The following is a 21704-nucleotide window of genomic DNA, read 5'->3' as shown; positions in this document are numbered from 1 at the left end:
CTGCAATTTTTTTCCCCGTTTGTTTAACTTTATGAAAATAGCATACTTGTGTCTTATAATGTGAAGGGTACTGGATGATAATATCTGTGAGTGATAATATGACATAGTAGGCAAAAGTCCATGTTGTTTCATCTCTCCACAGTTCAAATGTAATTCTTTTGAGAGTTAAAGTTTGGGAAAACAGCATATATGTGCCTTACAATACACAGGGTAGCAGACACATTTTTTTTGAGCAATAACGTGACATAACAGGCCAAAATCTGTGTGTGAGTGTCTCTACGCTAGTTGAAATGTAATATTTGCTTGGGGATACTGATGAGCGAACCGGATTCAGACTACTCTGTCCTAACCCCAATTCATTTCTAACCATAACTCGTAACCTGCTGCTCCATACGGTGATAAAATGTATTGCCTACAATGAGGCTTTGTTAATATGGCTGCCAGTAATGCGAAACTTAATTAGCCTCATGCATTTGCCGTTACAATAGGTCGTCACACAAGCATTAATGCTTCAAATTACAAATATGAACTCGGGTACACCACTCGCAACATTATCATTGAGGAGAAAGAGGATAAGATTGTGGATTTGATGGCTCACTCCTTATCTCTGTAGTAGCAGGATGGTGTGGAGTTGACTTCTGAGTCTGCCGTGGAGCCGGGGTCACAGTGTTCCTCCTGCAACTCTTCCTTGCAGTCACAGAGAAGGTTTTCAGTGGAATATTTTCTGTCTTCACTGCCCCTTTCTAGTGGGGCACCTTCCTTTTTCCTAAGACGGTGGCAAGAAAACCACACCCCACCCTACAGCAGTCAAGAAATAGTGATGAGCGGCAGGGGCAATATTCAAATTCACGATATTTCACAAATATTTTGTAGAATATTCTTCATATATTCGCGAATTAAAAAATTTGCGTAATGCTTGTGAAATACCGGCGTGGGTAACTTATGCTACATTTTTCAAGCTGGTACAAGTTTCCTAAGACTGGAGAAAATGGTTGGCATGGCAGAACATTAGAATAGCTTTATATGCAGATAGAGTGCTCCAATATGTTCGCGCTTGCGAATTTTCGGCAATATCAGCTACACTATAGATCAATCTAACCTACACTGACTATATCCCCCTAACTATCTGAATTAGATTTATAAGTTAACTGTCTAATGTAATACAACAATGTACAGAGCACAGCAACGACACTGCTGTCTCTTTCATAACTGCAATAAACTTTAGAAAATAGCTGCTGGGGAGGTTCTTATATAGTAAGGGGTAGGCAACTTTTCTATTGGTTGCTAGGGATGTTGTTAAGCTCTGACAAAGCCTCCTCGTTGGCCCACAAGCTAGAAGAAGGGAGGAATGATCACCTGATGTGTACTGTGTTAAAAAAAAAAGAGAATATTCGTCATTACGAATATATAGCACTATATTCTAATATAAGTGCCGATATTCGCGAAAATTTGCTTTTCAAATATTCACCTTCAATACTATCAAGAAAGTCTCCCTTATAACTTGTGTGAGAGCAGTTACCGTTTGGGCTGCCCTGAGGAGGCGGATGGGGAGGAAAGTGGGGATCCCATGCATAGCTGTGATGATAGTGGTGGTAATAGTGGCACTTGTAGCCACAGCATTGTCATTGGGGTCAGTGACAGTGGCAGTCGGGGAAAATACAGAGCAGGGGAGGGGGCCAAGAAGCCCACCATGATATCTCAGTCTGATATAAGAGGAAAGGAGGTTGCGCACCTGGGAGCTGGATCGGGGTGCTGAGGAGGACGCAGCAACATCAGTGGAGGAGGGTAGTGGTGGCAGCGATAAAGAGGAGAGGCAACATACCTGCCAAAGCAGAGTCAGGGCCACATCTGTTTTAGGATTTGGTGATGTCACTTACGTTTTGGGCCTAACCCACCCACAGTGTAAGAGATCTAAGCCAAGCTTGGCTGTATGTAGCTCTACGTGAGCAACTCCCATATGGAATTTGTTTCTCCACAAGTTGGGCACACAAAACCACAGCCAATGTGCAATATCTGCAGGATTAAAATTAAGGGTGTAGGTGTGCCAACACAATTATAGGTACCAGAGTTCTATTCCAGCACATGAGGTGGCATCACTGGATCATTTGGGGAATTACATCTGGCCAGCATTCCCAATCAGAATAAGTGTGTCTTCATTCTCCTGGTCTTCTTTATGGCAGCCATCTCGCATCCCCAAGCAATACAGTGTCCTCGTCGTCACCTTCTTCTCCTGCTCAGACTCCTTGTCCTTAGCTTCATCGTGAGACAACTATAACTGAATGTTTGGCCATGAAAAAACTTTTCTCCACCAGCAATTAGCTTGTCTACAAATTGAACCACCACCTGGCCACATTGCTGGCAGTGCAGTCACTGCAGTACTATTGGACTAGCGCTTTGTACTCTCACATGGCAGAGAATGTGGACCACTCCTTGTGATTCTCGCTGTGCATGTCTTTCATGCCCGACTGGGTAAATTATTTTTTGCAGCAGTGGAGAGGTTGCACCCCAGCAACATGGCCACAACAATTTTTTTAACACCCCCCCAAACCCCCATTACCACAAATTATTTGGGGTGGCTCCCACAGAAGGCACCTCCATGCACTGACACTCAGCCCATCTCCAAAAGCAGCATGAGACTAGGAGCTATAACATACAGCAAGGCAGCACCCCAGCAATATGGCTAGGACAGGTCCTTTTGACACCCCCAACCCTTCTTATCCACATATTCTTTGGGACAGCTCACACAGTAGACACTTATCTGCCTCCTCCACTCATGGACACTCAGCCTATCTCTAACAGCAGCATGGCATCAGGAGCCAAAACACATGGCGGAGCAGCACTCCAGCAACATGGCCAGGACAGGTCCTTTTGACCTCCCAATCCACCTTATCCACAAATTCTTCGGGACGGCTCCCAAAGAATATACTTATCCACCTCCTCCACCAACATTCTCTTTCATCTTTCTTGTCCAGTCTCCAGTGTCATCTTGTAAAGGATTTCACCACATAGACAGCCAACCTACTGACTTGTATCATATGTTCCATGCTAGGATGCATCTGCTGCCGCTACTATTGTGACCATGTGCCTCTTATTACCCTACCTTTTCCACATCCACATTGCACTGCTGAAGCTCCCAATTAAAAGGGAAATTTTGTCTAGGCTCGTCGCTAGTGTTAAGCGAAGTGAAGCATTGAAAGCAGAATTCGGTAAATTTACGATTTAGGAGGCTGCACGTGTTACAAAGTGAAAGTAAGAAGTCGGGGAACACAAGATCACCCATAATGCCGTGCAGCCAGACAATTTGCAGATGGCCATCCCCGCTAAAATGCTGGGAAAGTGCAGGGAGACTGCAGGGAGACTTATGCTGCATCAGTTTTATTTATTTATTCCTACATCAGCCGTGAATGTACAGTAATTTAACACCAATAAGATGGAAGTCTTTATTATTTCAGTGCCAGCGTGCCAACCAATATCTTTCAGTCTGTATCCCTAAGGAGGGCCAGGTCTTAATGTTGACCATTAGTGTTGAATAATAGTATCTGAAACAGAATTCAATTGAAAAAATTGAAAAAATTTGATTCACCAGAAAGCCAAATTTCCTCGAGCTTTGTGGTAACGAATCATTTTTCTTAAAATGGCAGCTAAAGTTATCTTAGAAAGAACGGGGAAAAAAATACTCACCTCATCCACTTGCTCGTGCAGAGGCAGTCCGCTCCTCTCGAGTGGAAAAGACCTTCTGAAGGACCTACGCTGAGCATGATCATGTGGTGACATCATCAGTGATAATGGTAATAACAGCTCCTGCACCCTCCCAATCTGCATCATATATGTACAGCTGCTGGGACTCTAGTCACGTCCTGCAGTGTTGTACAGATACAGTGCTGGTATCCTACAGGTCAAACACAATCTGCCCCTGATAAGGGACAGTTTTCAATAGCTTTGGGATATAGAAAAGCTTAACACGTAATGACGCGGTATGTTCAAGAGCTTGTGGAGGGGGAGGGAAAAAGCTAAAATTCATGAACAATTAACAAAAAGAGAAAAATTGGTTTCTTAAAATTTTTGTGTCCTAGTAGATTAGAGGGCGTCATATACCAATTTCCAGTTATATACCAATTTAGAGCCAATTTGATTTGGCCTGAAGTTCCAAACCAATTCTGGCCTGACCGTAACTTTTTAAAAAATTTGGCAAACTTGAACTCGACCAGTTCGTTCATCTTAGTTCAGAAGCCAGGGTTGGGAACTGTACAGCATGCTGCCCAACCGTGCCCATCAGGTGGGTCTTTTCTGGGATACTGAAACAAAGGACAGCATAGGCTATTGCTGTTACAGCATGACACATTTTTCATTGCACATTCTCATGGAATCTGTAATATAATGTAGTGTTGATCGCAAATATTTTAATTGCGAATATTTATGGCAAATATTGGCACTTCGAGAATTCGCCAATGCCTAGAATATAGTGAGTGCTATATCTTCGTAATTGCGAATATTCTAGATTTTTCTTCATCAGTACCCATGATCCCTCTCTGCTTCTTGCTTGTGGGCCAATGAGAAGGCTGCAATATCTTTGACTTTAGGAGTAGTGTTGATTGCGAATTTTCGTATGGTAAATTTTTGTATCGAGAATATTTTCCGATAATGACTGGAGATCACGAATTCAAAAATGTATGAATTTATGGCGAATATTAGGCCAAAAATTCGGGATATATTGCAAATACGAATATTGCTTATGATTCTCATCACTAATATAAAGCATATATAGTTTGAACTTATAGAAAGGTAGAGGCATTGTATTATGAATTCATGCAAAATAGATCTATAATATGCCTGTGTACATGAGTCTTTACTGTATTGAATCTATGGAGAGAATTTTTCCTGATTTTCTATGAGATGATTCTGGTTATATTAACCTTTTCAGCCCCGGATGTTTTTTCATTTTTGTGTTATTATTTTTCACTTTTTTATTTTTCCGTTCACATAGCTGTATGAAGGCTTTTTTTTTTTGCAGGACAAGTTGCATTCTATTTATTATTGCATACAATGTAGTGGGGAGCTGGACAAAAATTCCAAATGGGGTAAAACTGAATAAAAAAAACCCCACACAATTCCACAACAGTTTTATGGGTTTTGTTTTTACGGTGTTCCCTGTGTGGTAAAACATTTACTTTTATTCTCCAGGTCAGTACAATTACAGTGATACCACGTATGTACAGTTTTTTGGGGCATTTTAATAATGAAAAAAATAAGAAAAACCTTTAAAAAAAAAAGTAATTTTTTCTTTTTATTCTGACCCCTACAATTGTTTTGTAGTTCTGTGTATTGAACTGTGTGATTGCAAATTTTTTTGGGGGGGTAATCTGTACTTTTTTACCATCTTGGGTTTGTATGACTTTTTGATCACTTTTTATTTGAAAAAAATGTGTGGGTGGTGAAGCAATAAAAAACAGCAAATCATCAATTTTGACTTTTGTTTCCGTTTCACTGTATTGGATAAACATTTTTATATATTAATAGTACGGGCGTTTTCGCATGCGGAAATGCCTATTATGTTTATTTTATTATTGATTGTTTATTTTGATTATGGGAAAGAAGGGGATTTGAACTTTAAATTTAAAAATATATATATTTTTTTATATTTCTAAAAACATTTTTTTTTGTACTTTTTTATAGTTCCCATAGGGAACTATAACAATCAATCACCAGATTGATTTTTTTATACACTCCAATGTATTAGCATTGGAGTGTATGATAAATACAATGTATTTCTTTGGAGCCCTGCCACAGACAGGGGCTCAATAGGAATTAATGTGCGGCAGACTCTTGTCACTCAAGAGGACAGAGGCTGCCGCACACTGCACCTGGCTCCCACGATTCTCACCAGTAGGAGGGAGGGAGCACAACCAGAAAGGCGCACTTCCGGGTTTTGGTTTAAATATACAGATATTGACATGCAAAATTTAAAATAACCATAAAAAATTATTTAAAAACATGTTAAAGGCTATGGAGACCTTTGTGCACTAAAAATCAATAACCCCATAGCTTACCGTAATGCAGCACATAATAAAATTGCACTTGTTTGTTTACTGGTATCAGCTTTGCTTCACATGCACTCAGAAATACTCTTCTATGAGTTTTGCTCAGGCCTTTCATCTCCTGTGAGGCTCTGTGGGCGTTCCTGCGGATTTCACATGCACCAGCACAAGCTCGGCTGCCCCGCCCCCACACCCTGTTACACAGCACAGCTAGCAGTCACTTACAGATAGGCCTCATGCACACGGCCGTGTTCCGCGGCCAAGAGCGGTCCGTGGTAACACGGCCTGGATTCCTGTTGAGAGCAGGAGCGCACGGCGTCATTGGTTGCTATGGCGCTGTGCGCTTCATGCCACCGCTGCACTACAGTAATACACTCGTATAGTGTATTACTGTAGTGCAGCGGTGGCATGAAGCGCACAGCGTCATAGCAACCAATGACGCCGTGCGCTCGTGCTCTCAACAGGAATCCAGGCCGTGTTACCACGGACCGCTCTTGGCCGCGGAACACGGCCGTGTGCATGAGGCCATAGGCTGCTGGAACTTGTAAGTAAATTGGTAGTAAGATTTAATTACAATCCACAACATAGTGAGTTTTACAGTACGGTACAGCCTGTAATCAGCAGATCTATGTCTCACTTTCCATTCTGTAGAAAGTCCATTATTTGTGGACACAATAGATATTTCTGATGATGACGTTAGTGCAGCGATCTACAGTCAGAACCATGGCATTATAAGCAGGATATAGATCTGATTACTGACAGCTCTCCCTACATGCACTCTCTTCTGAGCACAGTATTGTGTGCAGTCCGCACAGTGAGTGGTCACTTTTCCCACACAGATTAGTATAGTGTGACGACACATAATGCTATGTACACTGTGACAACTTGGGGTCACCTAGCTCTCCAGGATCGCCGTCTTCTCCGCTTAGACGGTTGGCACAACTCAAGAAGTCACTTCAACACTGCAGATTTGGGTGCAAACTGGCCACGGCCAGCTTTATTGCCACTTTTTACAGCAGACCAAAACATAAAGCATAAACATAAATCCTCGGCTGTCTGGCCACTGACTATACAGTATTTTCCCTCTCTATCAGGATCTGGGTCTATCACCCAGCTCCCCAAAAGAACAAAGTGCTTACCCCACACAGGGTTAGAAGGTCCTGGCTCCCACAGGTCTTGGTGCAGCCTTCTCCTTTCCCAGACTGGGAGCCCTTATTGAGGAGATGGATGCTAATTCTCCTAATTATCAGCCTAGCTGCTGCAGACAGTGGGAAAAACGTATTTTCCCAGTCCTTCCTGTTCTCACCCAGGCTCCTCTGGGTGAAATACATCATTTCAATGGCCATCATATGGCCACTTAGGCAGCTCAACTGCCACAACACATATAAGTACACAGTGGGGGAGATTTATCAAAACTTGTGTAGTAGAAACATAGAAACATAGAATGTGTCAGCAGATAAGAACCATTTGGCCCATCTAGTCTGCCCAATATACTAAATACTATGGATAGCCCCTGGCCCTATCTTATATGAAGGATGGCCTTATGCCTATCCCATGCATGCTTAAACTCCTTCACTGTATTTGCAGCTGCCACTTCTGCAGGAAGGCTATTCCATGCATCCACTACTCTCTCAGTAAAGTAATACTTCCTGATATTACTTTTAAACCTTTGCCCCTCTAATTTAAAACGATGTCCTCTTGTAGCAGTTTTTCTGCTTTTAAATATTCTCTCCTCTTTTACCTTGTTGATTCCCTTTATGTATTTAAAAGTTTCTATCATATCCCCTCTGTCTCGTCTTTCTTCCAAGCTATACATGTTAAGTTCCTTTAATCTTTCCTGGTAAGTTTTATCCTGCAATCCATGTACCAGTTTAGTAGCTCTTCTCTGAACTCTCTCCAAAGTATCAATATCCTTCTGGAGATATGGCCTCCAGTACTGAGCACAATACTCCAAATGAGGTCTCACTAGTGCTCTGTAGAGCGGCATGAGAACCTCCCTCTTTCTACTGGTAATTCCTCTTGCTATACACCCAAGCATTCTGCTAGCATTTCCTGCTGCTCTGTGACATTGTCTGCCTACCTTTAAGTCTTCTTAAATAATGACCCTTAAATCCCTTTCCTCAGATACTGAGGTTAGGACTGTATCACTGATTTTATATTCTGCTCTTGGGTTTTTACGTCCCAGGTGCATTATCTTGCACTTATCAACATTAATTTTAGTTGCCAGATTTTTGACCATTCCTCTAGTTTTCCTAAGTCCTTTTCCATTTGGTGTATCCCTCCAGGAACATCAACCCTGTTACAAATCTTTGTGTCATCAGCAAAAAGACACACCTTACCATCGAGGCCTTCTGCAATTTTGCTGATAAAGATATTAAACAATATGGGTCCCAGAACAGATCCCTGAGGTACCCCACTGGTAACAAGACCTTGGTCTGAATATACTCCATTGACTACAACCCTCTGTTGTCTGTCCCTCAGCCACTGCCTAATCCAGGCTGCCCATAGCAATCAATCAGATTCCTCCTTTCATTTTCCAATTAAGCTGTGAAAAATGAAAGGAGGAACCTGATTGGTTGTTATGGGAAACTAAGCCAGTTCTACTTTACACCAGTTTGATAAATGACATATATATTGTGGGGTTTCTCTCTGGTAGATAGGGTAAGTGGACGCAGTACAGTAGCAAAATACAAGTTCTTAACTCAAACTTCAGTGTTTATTCACACTTGCGGCAGTTGCATAAAACAACACGTCACTTTGCAGTCTTTGGTGTTGTAACGGATTTCCTGGCACCCCGACCGGGTACCTCCGTTGATAGATGCTCCTAGTGCTTTCTGAGGACTCCAAGCACTCCACTTGACACCGTACGCACTGCAGACCCCACGAACCGCTGAAGCTTGGTTGAGGTCTTACCATCTCCTACCCACCCTGGACCTACGACAAGGCTCCAGTCTCCAGTGGGTGAACCTCTCCTACATCCAGAGAGCAGGAACAGCTCTTACAAGAGATAGTAGTTATACCAGGGGAGTATAGCAAATCTTCAGCGTATAGCAATCCCCCAGTGTCGATCAGTTACCCAAACACCAGCCTCAACTTGGTAAAGGGTAAAACAGGAACTCTTTATTTGGACACACAAGCATTGATTTATACACATCTTCCAACAAGGTTACTACCCACAGGGTTTTGTAAAAACAGCCAATAACCATGTACAATACACTCAGACACTCCCACACTAAATCCTCTCCTCTGCCTGTGATACAATTACCTCACACTGGGTTGATGCAATCATCACAGGCAGGAGAATACACAATAGTCTTCTGTCCTGGAGACAACAGAGACGTAATTCAATTATCTCTCAGGACAAAGGGACATCGCCAATACACACAGAGAGGCAATGGAACAGACCTCACTACTCAACATATACAATGTCCCACCCTTTACAATACACATAGACATTTAACATCCTAAAATGGCACGAATTGGAACAGACCTCACTACTCAACATATACAATGTCCCACCCTTTACAATACACATAGACATTTAACATCTTAAAATGGCACGAATTAGAACAGGGGTTCAAGTTAGTACAAGTCCTTTGTGAACAAAGGAGGCCTCAGGTAATTTGGAAGAAAGGTCTCAGATTCAAATTGGATCCATGTTAAAACTGCTTCTTTATTGGAACATCATGTAGACATGACAAACTGCCACTTAGTACAACAGAATGGCGTTGGCGCGTTTCGGGTACTAGGACCCTTAGTCGTAACGTTGTTGTACAGTGAGACACCCCAATATAAAGGAAATAGGTAACCATTCCCCCAAACAATTCATGGGAGGCGGCATTAGCCCCATTGGTCGTCTCACTGTGCATCACACCCTGGTTGCCACCCACTCATTACAGAGTTGATGCATTACAGACTGTGCTGGGGCTCAACATAAAGGTTAACCCTTAATGAACTCTGATCCAGTTCCCATGAACATTCAGTGGGAAAGGAAACAGAGAAAAAATCCAAAGAACCGCACAGTGTGAACACACCAACTCTTGCAACATATAAAAACATGTATTGTACATAACCAATACGGCCTTCACCCTTGTAACAGTATTTTTCTACTTGAAAGACCAATACCACGCTTTCTATTCATATTGTACAAGCGGAAACCAATAGTAGAACCAAAAGCTGAGGACTAGAAGGGCAAGCAAGGGGGGGGGGGGGAGGGATGGGAAAAAAAAAAAAAAAAGGAAGAAACACAGAAGAATAGTGAACATAGGCACATATATTTTCTTTGCTTATTATTGGTATAAGTACATTAGTTCTTTTTTCAAATTGAGGCCATATGGAACTCTGGTGTTAAGCCTAAAAATCCAGAACGCCTCCCGTAGGAGGAGTTTCTTGCGATGGTCACCCCCTCTCTTGGGGGCGAAGACCCTCTCTATTGCGAAGGCTTTGAAGCCTCTTACTTGACGATCATGCATATGAATAAAATGTCTGGCTGCATTCGAGATGTTGAGTGCATTAGGGTTGCTAATATAATTTAAATGTTCCAGAAGGCGATTTCTGAACCTTCGGATCGTACTTCCAACATACATTAGGTCGCAATCCATGCACTGTATGATGTATACCACTCCTGCAGTGTTACAATTAATATAACTTTGTATTGGAAAGCTGCAGGAGTGGTCAGATCTGTCAAAAGACTTTGAGGGGGTGACATAATTGCAGGTCTTGCAGGGATTGCCCCCACATCTGGAGAAGCCCTTGTATCTAAGCCAACTTGACTTCGTGCTAGCTCCCATCCTATTAGCCGTGAAGAGGGATGGGGACAGCGAGCAGGACAATGTAGTGGCTCTTCTAGAAACATTTCTGAGGCCTGATTTTAAGGCATTATATAATATTTCATCGTCATACAGAATTGGTAGACAGCCCTTAATTATGGAGCTGATTTTATTGAACTCCTTGCTATATGCCAGCGATAACGTTGGTACATTGTCCTGGTCACTGTCCCCATACCTCCCCACCTTCCTGAATGGGGTATCCTGTTTGCCTCGTGCTTCTGTTTTGCCAAAAAGCATTTCTCCTCTATTATTTCTCTGTGCAATAGCTCTGCCCCTCTCTAGCATCCAGGTGGGGTAGTTCCTGGCTTTTAATCTTACATCCACCTTATTGAATTCCTCATTCAGAAGTGCAGGAAGACTGCAATTTCTGGCTGCTCGTGTGTATTCACCCACGGGGATCGCCCTGATAGTGTGTAAGGGATGATGGCTCCTGGCATTCAGGATGGAGTTCCCAGCCACCTCTTTTCTATACGTTCGGGTGTGCACCACCTCCCCTGGACAACCACGGAGCGTCAAGTCTAGGAAGTTGATGGTGGTCTCACTGGATGTACATGTGAAACGCAAATTATAATTGTTGGCATTGAGGTACGCCTGGAGGTCCGGGACGGCAGATACACCGCCCGCCCAAATCATGAGCAGGTCATCGATGTATCTGCCGTACCAGACCAATCCATGCTCAAAAGGGTTATCTAAACTATATATAAATTTTTCCTCCCAATATGCCATGGTTAAATTCGCCAGCGAGGGCGAGAATTTCGCCCCCATTGACACCCCGCGTGTCTGTAGGTAGTGCACGAACATGAAGTAGTTGTGAATCGCCCCCATTGACACCCCGCGTGTCTGTAGGTAGTGCACGAACATGAAGTAGTTGTGAATCAGCAAGAATGCTGTAACCTCACATACATAGTCTATGTAGCTGGGGCCACATCCCGTGTACCTGTGGAGATGGTACTCCATAGCTAGCAGGGCGACCCCGTGGGGGATGGAGGGATACAGAGCTATAACGTCAGCCGTGATCCATATGTAGTTCGCTTCCCATTTCAGGCTGTACATGGCTCTCAACACGTCTGCTGTGTCCTTGAGGAAACCCGGCGTGCGCCTGACAAGTGGCTGGAGGATGCTATCCAGCCAACTGCCCAGGCGCTCCGTCAGGGATCCCAAACCAGACACTATGGGGCGAAGAGTGGGGGGTGGACACCCTTATGGATCTTTGGCAGGGCATGCATAATTGGGGTCACGGGCGCATCCACACACAGGTACCTATATTCTGTTTCCGTAAAAACACCCATATCTCTTCCCTTTTGTATTAGGGACATATACTCAATCTTATATTCACTGAGTGGGTCTCTGGTTAGTACCCTGTATGTGGATGCGTCCGTTAACATTTCCCGCATCTGGCTGCCATATGAATCCTTGTCCATGATGACCAGCTCCATAATTAAGGGCTGTCTACCAATTCTGTATGACGATGAAATATTATATAATGCCTTAAAATCAGGCCTCAGAATTGTTTCTAGAAGATCCACTACATTGTCCTGCTCGCTGTCCCCATCCCTCTTCACGGCTAATAGGATGGGAGCTAGCACGAAGTCAAGTTGGCTTAGATACAAGGGCTTCTCCAGATGTGGGGGCAATCCCTGCAAGACCTGCAATTATGTCACCCCCTCAAAGTCTTTTGACAGATCTGACCACTCCTGCAGCTTTCCAATACAAAGTTATATTAATTGTAACACTGCAGGAGTGGTATACATCATACAGTGCATGGATTGCGACCTAATGTATGTTGGAAGTACGATCCGAAGGTTCAGAAATCGCCTTCTGGAACATTTAAATTATATTAGCAACCCTAATGCACTCAACATCTCGAATGCAGCCAGACATTTTATTCATATGCATGATCGTCAAGTAAGAGGCTTCAAAGCCTTCGCAATAGAGAGGGTCTTCGCCCCCAAGAGAGGGGGTGACCATCGCAAGAAACTCCTCCTACGGGAGGTGTTCTGGATTTTTAGGCTTAACACCAGAGTTTCATATGGCCTCAATTTGAAAAAAGAACTAATGTACATATACCAATAATAAGCAAAGAAAATATATGTGCCTATGTTCACTATTCTTCTGTGTTTCTTTCTTTTAGTTTTTTTATTTTTTTTTTCCCCATCCCTCTTGCTTGCCCTTCTAGTCCTCAGCTTTTGGTTCTACTATTGGTTTCCGCTTGTACAATATGAATAGAAAGCGTGGTATTGGTCTTTCAAGTAGAAAAATACTGTTACAAGGGTGAAGGCCGTATTGGTTATGTACAATACATGTTTTTATATGTTGCAAGAGTTGGTGTGTTCACACTGTGCGGTTCTTTGGATTTTTTCTCTGTTTCCTTTCCCACTGAATGTTCATGGGAACTGGATCAGAGTTCACTAAGGGTTAACCTTTATGTTGAGCCCCAGCACAGTCTGTAATGCATCAACTCGGTAATGAGTGGGTGGCAACCAGGGTGTGATGCACAGTGAGACGACCAATGGGGCTAATGCCGCCTCCCATGAATTGTTTGGGGGAATGGTTACCTATTTCCTTTATATTGGGGTGTCTCACTGTACAACAACGTTACGACTAAGGGTCCTAGTACCCGAAACACGTCAACGCCAATCTGTTGTACTAAGTGGCAGTTTGTCATGTCTACATGATGTTCCAATAAAGAAGCAGTTTTAACGTGGATCCAATTTGAATCTGAGACCTTTCTTCCAAATTACCTGCAGCCTGCGACGGGGTCACACCTCTAGGGTTTCAGAATCTGGATTATACAAGACTGGGAGGTGAGCTGGATAAAGTTTTTTCTCTGTTAACAAAGGAGGCCTGGCTGATGAGAGGGCCCGTAATCCAGGGGCAGGAGGTGGGCAAACAGCCCCCTCCAAAACACTGTGGTGAAGTGGCTTTCGCCACAGGTGTTAATTCACACATAATGGAAAGTTCATATTGCACGAGTCACCTTGTTGGCAGTTTTGCCTCCAGTAGTCCACAGCAGGCTTTAGGGGGCCTGTTCCACCTGCACATGGGTCTCAGCCCTCCAGTCCAGCACAAAATCTCAGATCCCAACATACAGACTCCGGCATTCAAACTTCTGTCCTGTTTTTGACCTCACCTGGCTGGAAACCAGCCCAGCCGCACATGTTGGGAGGAAGATACCTGCCTTCCCAGACAAAACCCCTCACTGTGTCACAATATGTATCTATATATAAAGAAAAAAATGTCCGCACTCTCAAACATTTTATTCACCACTGTGGTCGCAATGTTTTCAGCTCATTCACAGAGCCTTTCATATGAGCTAAAACATTGCAACTAGTGTTGTTTCAAGTTCGGCATACAAGGTTCAGGTTATATATGAATTCCGCTATGGATTTCGCTACCACCGACCATAAGTTCATTTATGCAAATTGCGTATCCGCAAAACACGGACACCGGCCATGTGCGTTCCATATTTTGCAGACCGCACATGGCCGGCACTATGATAAAAATGCCTATTCTTGTCCATGGCTGAGGACAAGAATAGGACATGCTCTATTTTTTTTTGGCGTGCCGCAGAATGGAAGTGCGGATGCGGACAGCACATGGTGTGCTATTCGCATCTTTTGCGGCCCTATTGAAAATTAATAGGTCCGCACCCTTTCCACAAAATTGTTGAACGGATGCGGACCCATTATGTAGACGTGTAAATGGACCCTTAGTTATGATCTGTGGTAGCAGAATCCATAACGGAATTCTTACTTAACCCGAACTTGAATGTTGTACGCCAAACTTGAAACACAAGGTCTCTCATCCCTAAATGCCACAGGGGTGAATAAAGTGTTTTTCTTTTCACTCATATTTTTGGGGGGCTTTTTAGGCACATTTTTTATTTTTTTATGGTGTTCATCAGACGGGTTGGATCATATGCTATTTTCATAGAGCAGGTTGTTATGGACACAAATATGCCTAATATGTAAATTTTAATTTTTTATTTTACACAATAAAAGCATTTTTGAAAAAAAAATCATGCTTTTGTGTTTCCATTTTCTGAAAGCTATATTTTTTTAATTTTTTGGGCGATTGTCAGCCGCGCCGGCCATCCTTAACTGGGGGTGGGGGTTAGCACTTCAATCACACATCTTGCAGTGAGGGTACGATCCCTATGGATAGGAGCCAGCGGCAGCGCCATGCGATCCCCCTCCACAAAGTACAAGGGGGGGGGGGGCGGGTGTTTCTGTTCTGTCCGGCATCGTTGGTGGAGAGTAGGTGGAGGGATAAGGGGGGGTTAACCCTTGAAGTATCAGGCCGCTGCCATAGTAGAGCAGCGGCCCGATGGTTATCCCCTTCCATACAGTGGTCCCTAAGGACCACAGCATGGAAGGGGTTATATCTGCTGTTTCAAGCAGAATTTCACAAGCACTCTGCATCCTCGGCTATCCTGTTGGGGGGGGGGGGGGGAGAGACATTGTGCGCTCCCGTGTGGAGCCGGGGGGAGTTACAGAGAATCCGTCAGATGACGGATTCTCTGTAAACTCACTGAGAGCAGCCTGCTGTGTATAGGAAGCAAAACAATAAAAGAAAAATAAATACAACCAATTGGAAAAATGATTTTCTCCATATAATAAATTAATTAGTGTAAACATTTTTTTTTTTAACAAAGGTATCCATATCCTATGAAATTTAAACAATAGTTCATTTTCTGATAACACATTCCCTTTAAGTTATAGTAGGTTTATGTGATAATATTTTATCAATTCTAAAACAGTCTAAAAGTTTAATCACATCACATGCAAACAAACAAGTATGAAAACTGATGCAATTAACTAAACAATTGGCACATTGTCAGAAAACTTCAGCCAAAACTTTAAATATAAATAAGATGCCTTATACAGTGTACGAGTCTTCACAGTGACTGTGGAGGACGCCATCTCTATCATTAATCTTGTAATTATCTTAGCAGCATTTGAGACACTGGTAAGTTTTACAGAGCAAATTACCAATATGGAAACATCAAATATCTTACAGTGTATGTTTTATTTTTTTATTTTGTGAGTATTACAAATTAAAAATATATACTTTTATTTGAATATGTGTTTTAGAAGAAAAGCATAGATAATCAGCAAAATAACTCATACATTTATGGAGGGTTCTCAAAATGATTATTTAAGCCTGCATATGATCAATCTCAAATAGGTTATTTTTAAAATATTTAGCAGCTAGTGATATTTATTTATTCCTTGTTGTCTTCATTACATACAGAACTGCAAGCAGATTTAGTCAAAATTTTAGTTAACATTGCAAAAAATTATAATATTGATTCTGCAGAAACAGCAAGGAATTTCTGTAAAGGGGATTCCTCATCAAATAAGTGATAAAATATTGCATTGTGTCATCCCTTTCTAATTGTTGAAAGTCCCACTGCTAAAACCTCAGCCAGTCCTCAGAATTAAGGACCACCACTGTTTCGTCACAGATTTTCATAGCACATCAGTCACATCGGATACCGACCCGTGTGCCTGCCGCAATTTGCGGACCGCACATTGCCACCACTATAATAGAAAATGCCTATTCTTGTCTGCAATTGCTCTATATTTTCTGCGGAGCTGCAGAATGGAACTACGGATGTGGATAGCACATCCATTGAAATGAATGGGTCCGCACCCATTCCGCAAAATTTTGGAAAAGATGCGGACTCATTCATACGGTCTTGTGAATGAACCCTAATTCGCAGTTTAGAGCAGCACAGAACCATTTACATATAAAGGAAAATTCACAGTTAAACCAGGCTCTGCTGAATGTAATGATAATGGTCCCTTTACGCTGGGCGACGATCTAGCGAATTGTTGCGAAGGAATGCAGCAATCTCCTCCAGCTTCTCCAGAGTATGGGGAGGAGCGTTCACTAATGCCATCGCTCTTCCCCATACTGTCTCGTTGTTTCCTGGCAGCAGAGCGTGGTTACACAGCACGATCTGCAACTGGGAAACGATGATCTTTTGTGCTGCACAAAATATACAATTACCCTATGAATGAGTATTTTGCTCGTTCATTGGGCAATCGTGGTGCATTTACACCGCCAGATCATCACTAAACAGCGTTACTAGTAATGCTGGTTAGCAATGATCTGTTCAATTGTCGGTGATCCGTGGCTTCATTCCAGAGAAAAAGTACTTTTAATCCATATGCAAATGAGCAGTTAAGTGCCCTCAGGGTGGGCACGTCACTCTGTGCTCTCCTGCTTCCCATGTTTTCTTTGCCAGCCCAGGAGCCATGGAGCGATGACTATGCAGGAACCTGGCTTTGTTCTCATTTCATTCAACTGAGTTTAGCCCTTCAAGGCATTGTGCCTTGTTCAACTGTGGATTTCCTGATGACAAACTTCCTTCTAAAGGAGCAGCATTGCATTTCCCTGCATTACATTGGTAGAGGGTACCATTGCTGTGCAAAAACCTACTGATGAGGAGTCTGCCAGAAACCAACACTGTCATGAAGTAATATGCTAGCACTTTAAAAATACTTAAAATGTGTGTGTAAGATGATTATATCGAACTAGTATGGTCTTTGTTGAAATGTTATGCCATTTTCTATATTTCATAAGGTATACCTCCTTGTTTGCCAAGTCTTTTGTGCTGTCCATACAGGTGTCTTGTCCATAAAATGGCTGCTGATGGAGGGTCATGTGATCAAGCAAATCACCTCCATGTGATGTCTCCTCTGTTCAAATTCACTGAACCTGCAGTCTGATCTTGAAATGGTGGGAATTTAGTGCAGGTGCAGTGAGTTTGAATTAAAAAAAAAAAACACATGGAGGTGATTTGCCTGGTCACATGACTCTCCATCAGCAGACGTCTTATGGACAGGACCTCTGTGTTGACAACATAGAAGATTCAAGGGGATATGGCTTATGAAATATAGCAAACAGCACAGAATATCAACAATGGCTATGCTAGCAGTTACAATATAGTCATCTTACATACACATTGGTCACAAGTAGCCAGAAAGTGGCCAACAACTTAAATTATGTTAGCAGAAATGTTGGTTTCTACATGGATTGAGAACATAAATTCATCCTTAAGTGAAAATTTAATAATAAATCGGTGTCACTGTAGCATTATTATTTTGGATTACTTTCTAGCACTAGAATCTCTTTTGGCAGACATCTATCCTATGTAATCTGAGCAAAATTGGCAAACTGCAGGCATCTGGAGACATGTCAATAATGGATTAACATGGTGTCTATCTATCTATAAAACAAAAATACCTGGGAATAAATTGGGTCATCACCTTTCATTTTTATCTGGAGTGCTGCCTAATTTTTTGGAAATATCTATCTATCTATCTATCTATCTATCTATCTATCTATCTATCTATCTATCCCTTTTTTAGGACCTGCTCCATTTGCATTTTTGCATTTTCTTTTTTCTTACCCACGTTCCTAGAACCATAGACTTTTAATTTTCCATTCACATGGCTTTATGAGGGATTATTTTGTTGTGGCACAAGTTGTATTTTTTAATGGCACCATTTAATTTACTATGTCTGGTATTGCAAAATGGGACACAATTTTTTTGGGGATGAAATTGAAAAAAAAAAAAAAAACACAACTCTGCCAATGTTTTTGGGGCTTTGCTATAACACCATTGACTGTGCAAAAATGACATAAGATCCTTAGTTTGCTGGTCAATACGATTATGGCCATACCAAATTCGTCTACCGAGCTATGTGAGAGAACTTGTTTTTTGGGGGGGCCAACTGTAGTTTTTATTAGTACCATTTTTGGGTATGTAAAGCTTTTTGATCACATTTAGTAATTTATTTTTTTTAGTGGGAGAGAAAGTGTACAAAAAAATGGGAAAACTTGTTATGTTTATTTCTTATTTTTTATTTATTTCTTATGTAAAATTAGAAAAGTAAATTTTAGTCCCCTTAGTGGACTGGAACGTGATGTTTTCTGATCGCTTGTCCCACAGACAACAATAGGATAACATTGAGGTCTAACAGATTCTGCAGCAAGACCCAGGCTATGAGCTGTGCGCTACGATTGGCCAGCGCTGCAGCAAGGGACAACCCTAATACAAAAACTCCACCAAGTACAAAAGAAGGAGCTGCAGACACCGGAGCCTATACCGGGCGAACGGAGTGGCGCCCAGACATACTAGTAAGTGCAGGGGGACCCTGATATAGTTAGTTTTTACTTTTTAAACTAGTGAAAGGTCCTCTTTAAGAAATTTGTTTCTGGTACCAATTCAGGTCTAATTTAAATTTTTGTGATTTATCTCTGTCCGGTATTAATTGGGTGGCCATTGTATCACCAAGCATACTTGTGAGCTCTTTTATTGCCCTGCATGATATGTACTAAACCTAGTTTATAATGATAAATATTTGAAGCAAGTCTAGCTCAGTGTTATTATCTCAATTCTTTTCAAACATAACAAAAATACATTTAGATCGTGCCACATCTATTCAATCAGTTACCAAATATTTTTAAATATTTCTTTGAAATATAAAAAAACCTGCAATTCATGTGCTGTTTAAAGTGATCAAAATTTACATTTCAGAGCTCTGTGTATCCTACAAATGGTCACTTACCAGAATGATACTTCTCTCAACTATATTGGAATTGATTTCTTTATCGAAGGCTTATCTAATGCCACCAAGCTGCGATACCTAGGCTTCATTATATTCCTGTTGATTTATGTTATCATTATTGTTGGAAATGCTAGCATTTTTTGGGCTATTTGTCTGAATTCCCACCTTCATGCTCCTATGTACATTTTCTTGATGAATCTCTCAATCGTTGATATAGTTTATACCTCCAGTATTCTCCCTAAACTTCTACATATGTTCATCACTAAGAATAATACAATCTCATTTTGGGGTTGTATATATCAGATGTATTTGTTTTTAGCTATGGCTTGTGCTGAAGTCCTCTTGCTGGCAGCCATGGCATATGACCGCTATGTGGCCATTTGTCACCCTCTACATTATATGACTCTAATGAGTCCAAAACATTTAGCTGGTTTTGCAGTTACTGCATGGAGTGTTGGATTTTTGGACCCTAGTGGTCATGCTGTACTTATATCTAGGCTGTCTTTTTGTGCATCCCACATTATTGACCATTTCTTCTGTGATGTTATTCCACTGTTAAAAATTTCCTGTAGTGATACCTCAGAGGTGGAGTTGATTAATTACCTTGAAGGATCATTAATTTTATCATCTGCTTTTGTGCTTACATTGGTTTCATATATATTTATTATTTCCACCATTGTGAAGATAAAATCTTCAGAAGGTCGACTGAAAGCATTCTCCACCTGTTCCTCTCACCTAACGTGTGTTGTCATATTCTATGGGACAATCATCTGCTTGTACATGAGACCTACAACAAGTTATACCCCCAAACAAGACAAGTTTATTTCTCTTCTTTATGCTGTTTTAGTTCCTGTGCTAAACCCTATTATTTACAGTTTAAAAAACCAGGAAATTAAAAGTGCATTTGTAAAATTTAAGAGCAAATTGACTTATTAAAGAAACCTCCAATGTGATGAGTGGTTCTACACATATGTGCCAATTAATAAATACAATATTAATAATTTCCTGCATTATTTTTTTTATCATCACACTTATTGACTGTTACATTCAGTGGGTGTGGAACCATAGTATCAACGACCTGGCTTGATTTTGGGCTAAACCTAAGGGCATTATTCTGACAGTTCCCTAGTATTCACCAATTAACCCATCTACAGGAATCTGAACTTTGCTGCAGGGGAGTAACCTGGTGGTTACCTTCTGGAGTAGTCCTGGTGTGGTTGGCAGCTGACCCACGAGAGTTTGCTGCTTAGATCCAACACCAAGGGATAGTCAATAAGGGGCCACAGTCAGGGCAGGCAGAGTTAATTTTTATCTGTTAAACAGGTCCAAGGTCAGGACAGGCAGCAAAAGGTCAATGTGGTAATCAAGGAAGTGGTCGGATAAGGCACCTGAAGGTCTGAATCCTGGAGTAAAGCTTAAATCGGTACATGGGCGGACAATCAGATACAGCACACCTTAGCACTAACTAGCAGAGAATGAGACAAACATATATAGCAAACGATGATTAACACATTAGAAAACAACCTAGCAGCTGCAAACAGAACCGAAAGAGGGTTTAACCTTTGCAATAAGGCAGAATGAGGGGAGGTTCAATGAAGAATGTCTCCAACTGACAAACAGGACACTGGTGCATAAGAGTAACAATATGGGTTAGATGTACATGGACTATGTAGCCAATAAACCAAGTGAGGACCCGGAGTGCAACATGTGAACCTCAAACATCCAAGCAAAAGTCCAAGCTTTTAATTTAGGGTACTTTCACACTAGCGGCAGGACAGATCCGACAGGCTGTTCACCCTGTCGGATCCATCCTGCCGCTATTTCGCCGTGCCGCCGCTCCGTCCACATTGACTATAATAGGGACGGGGCGGAGCTCTGGTGCAGCACGACAGTGCACGGCGAGAGGCCGCCGGACTAAAAAGTCGGACATGCAGTACCTTTAGTCCGGCAGCCTTTCGCTGTGCACTGTCAATGGGAACGGAGCGGCGGTCCGGCGGCACGGAGAAATAGTGGCAGGACGCACCTAAACTGCTACTTTAAATTAAAAATGGACTAGACATTATCAGTAATGGCCAGCGGTTCAATCGGTGTCAAAGCACCTGCTTTTCTCCAATCTTGGATCATGATTCTCTAACTGTCGAATATGGAGACACAAAAACACGATCTTGTGCATGAACATCTTATATAAAACATAGTCAAAAAGTAGAAATCATCTCAGGATGGAGCTCATAAGCACCTATACTAGTTTTGCCTCTCAA

At 41.9% G+C, this 21704-nt stretch overlaps 1 protein-coding gene across 1 annotated transcript; it reads left to right on the top strand.

Annotated features, from left to right (window-relative positions):
* Positions 1-19434: 19434 nt before the first annotated feature.
* LOC122925978 (olfactory receptor 1019-like) lies at positions 19435-20382 on the top strand. The gene has a single exon (XM_044277371.1). The coding sequence runs from the start codon at positions 19435-19437 to the stop codon at positions 20380-20382; it is 948 nt and encodes a 315-aa protein (XP_044133306.1).
* The last annotated feature ends 1322 nt before the right edge of the window (positions 20383-21704 follow it).

The sequence above is a fragment of the Bufo gargarizans genome, chromosome 1, assembly GCF_014858855.1.
Source record: "Bufo gargarizans isolate SCDJY-AF-19 chromosome 1, ASM1485885v1, whole genome shotgun sequence".
NCBI lineage: Eukaryota > Metazoa > Chordata > Amphibia > Anura > Bufonidae > Bufo > Bufo gargarizans.
The sequence above is the reverse complement of the archived record's forward strand: the minus strand, read 5'-3'. Positions and strand labels throughout refer to the sequence as shown.

Bases quoted from the DNA above. Each gene is read 5' to 3' on its own strand.
- LOC122925978 (XM_044277371.1), top strand. From the start codon at position 19,435: ATGGTCACTTACCAGAATGATACTTCTCTCAACTATATTGGAATTGAT.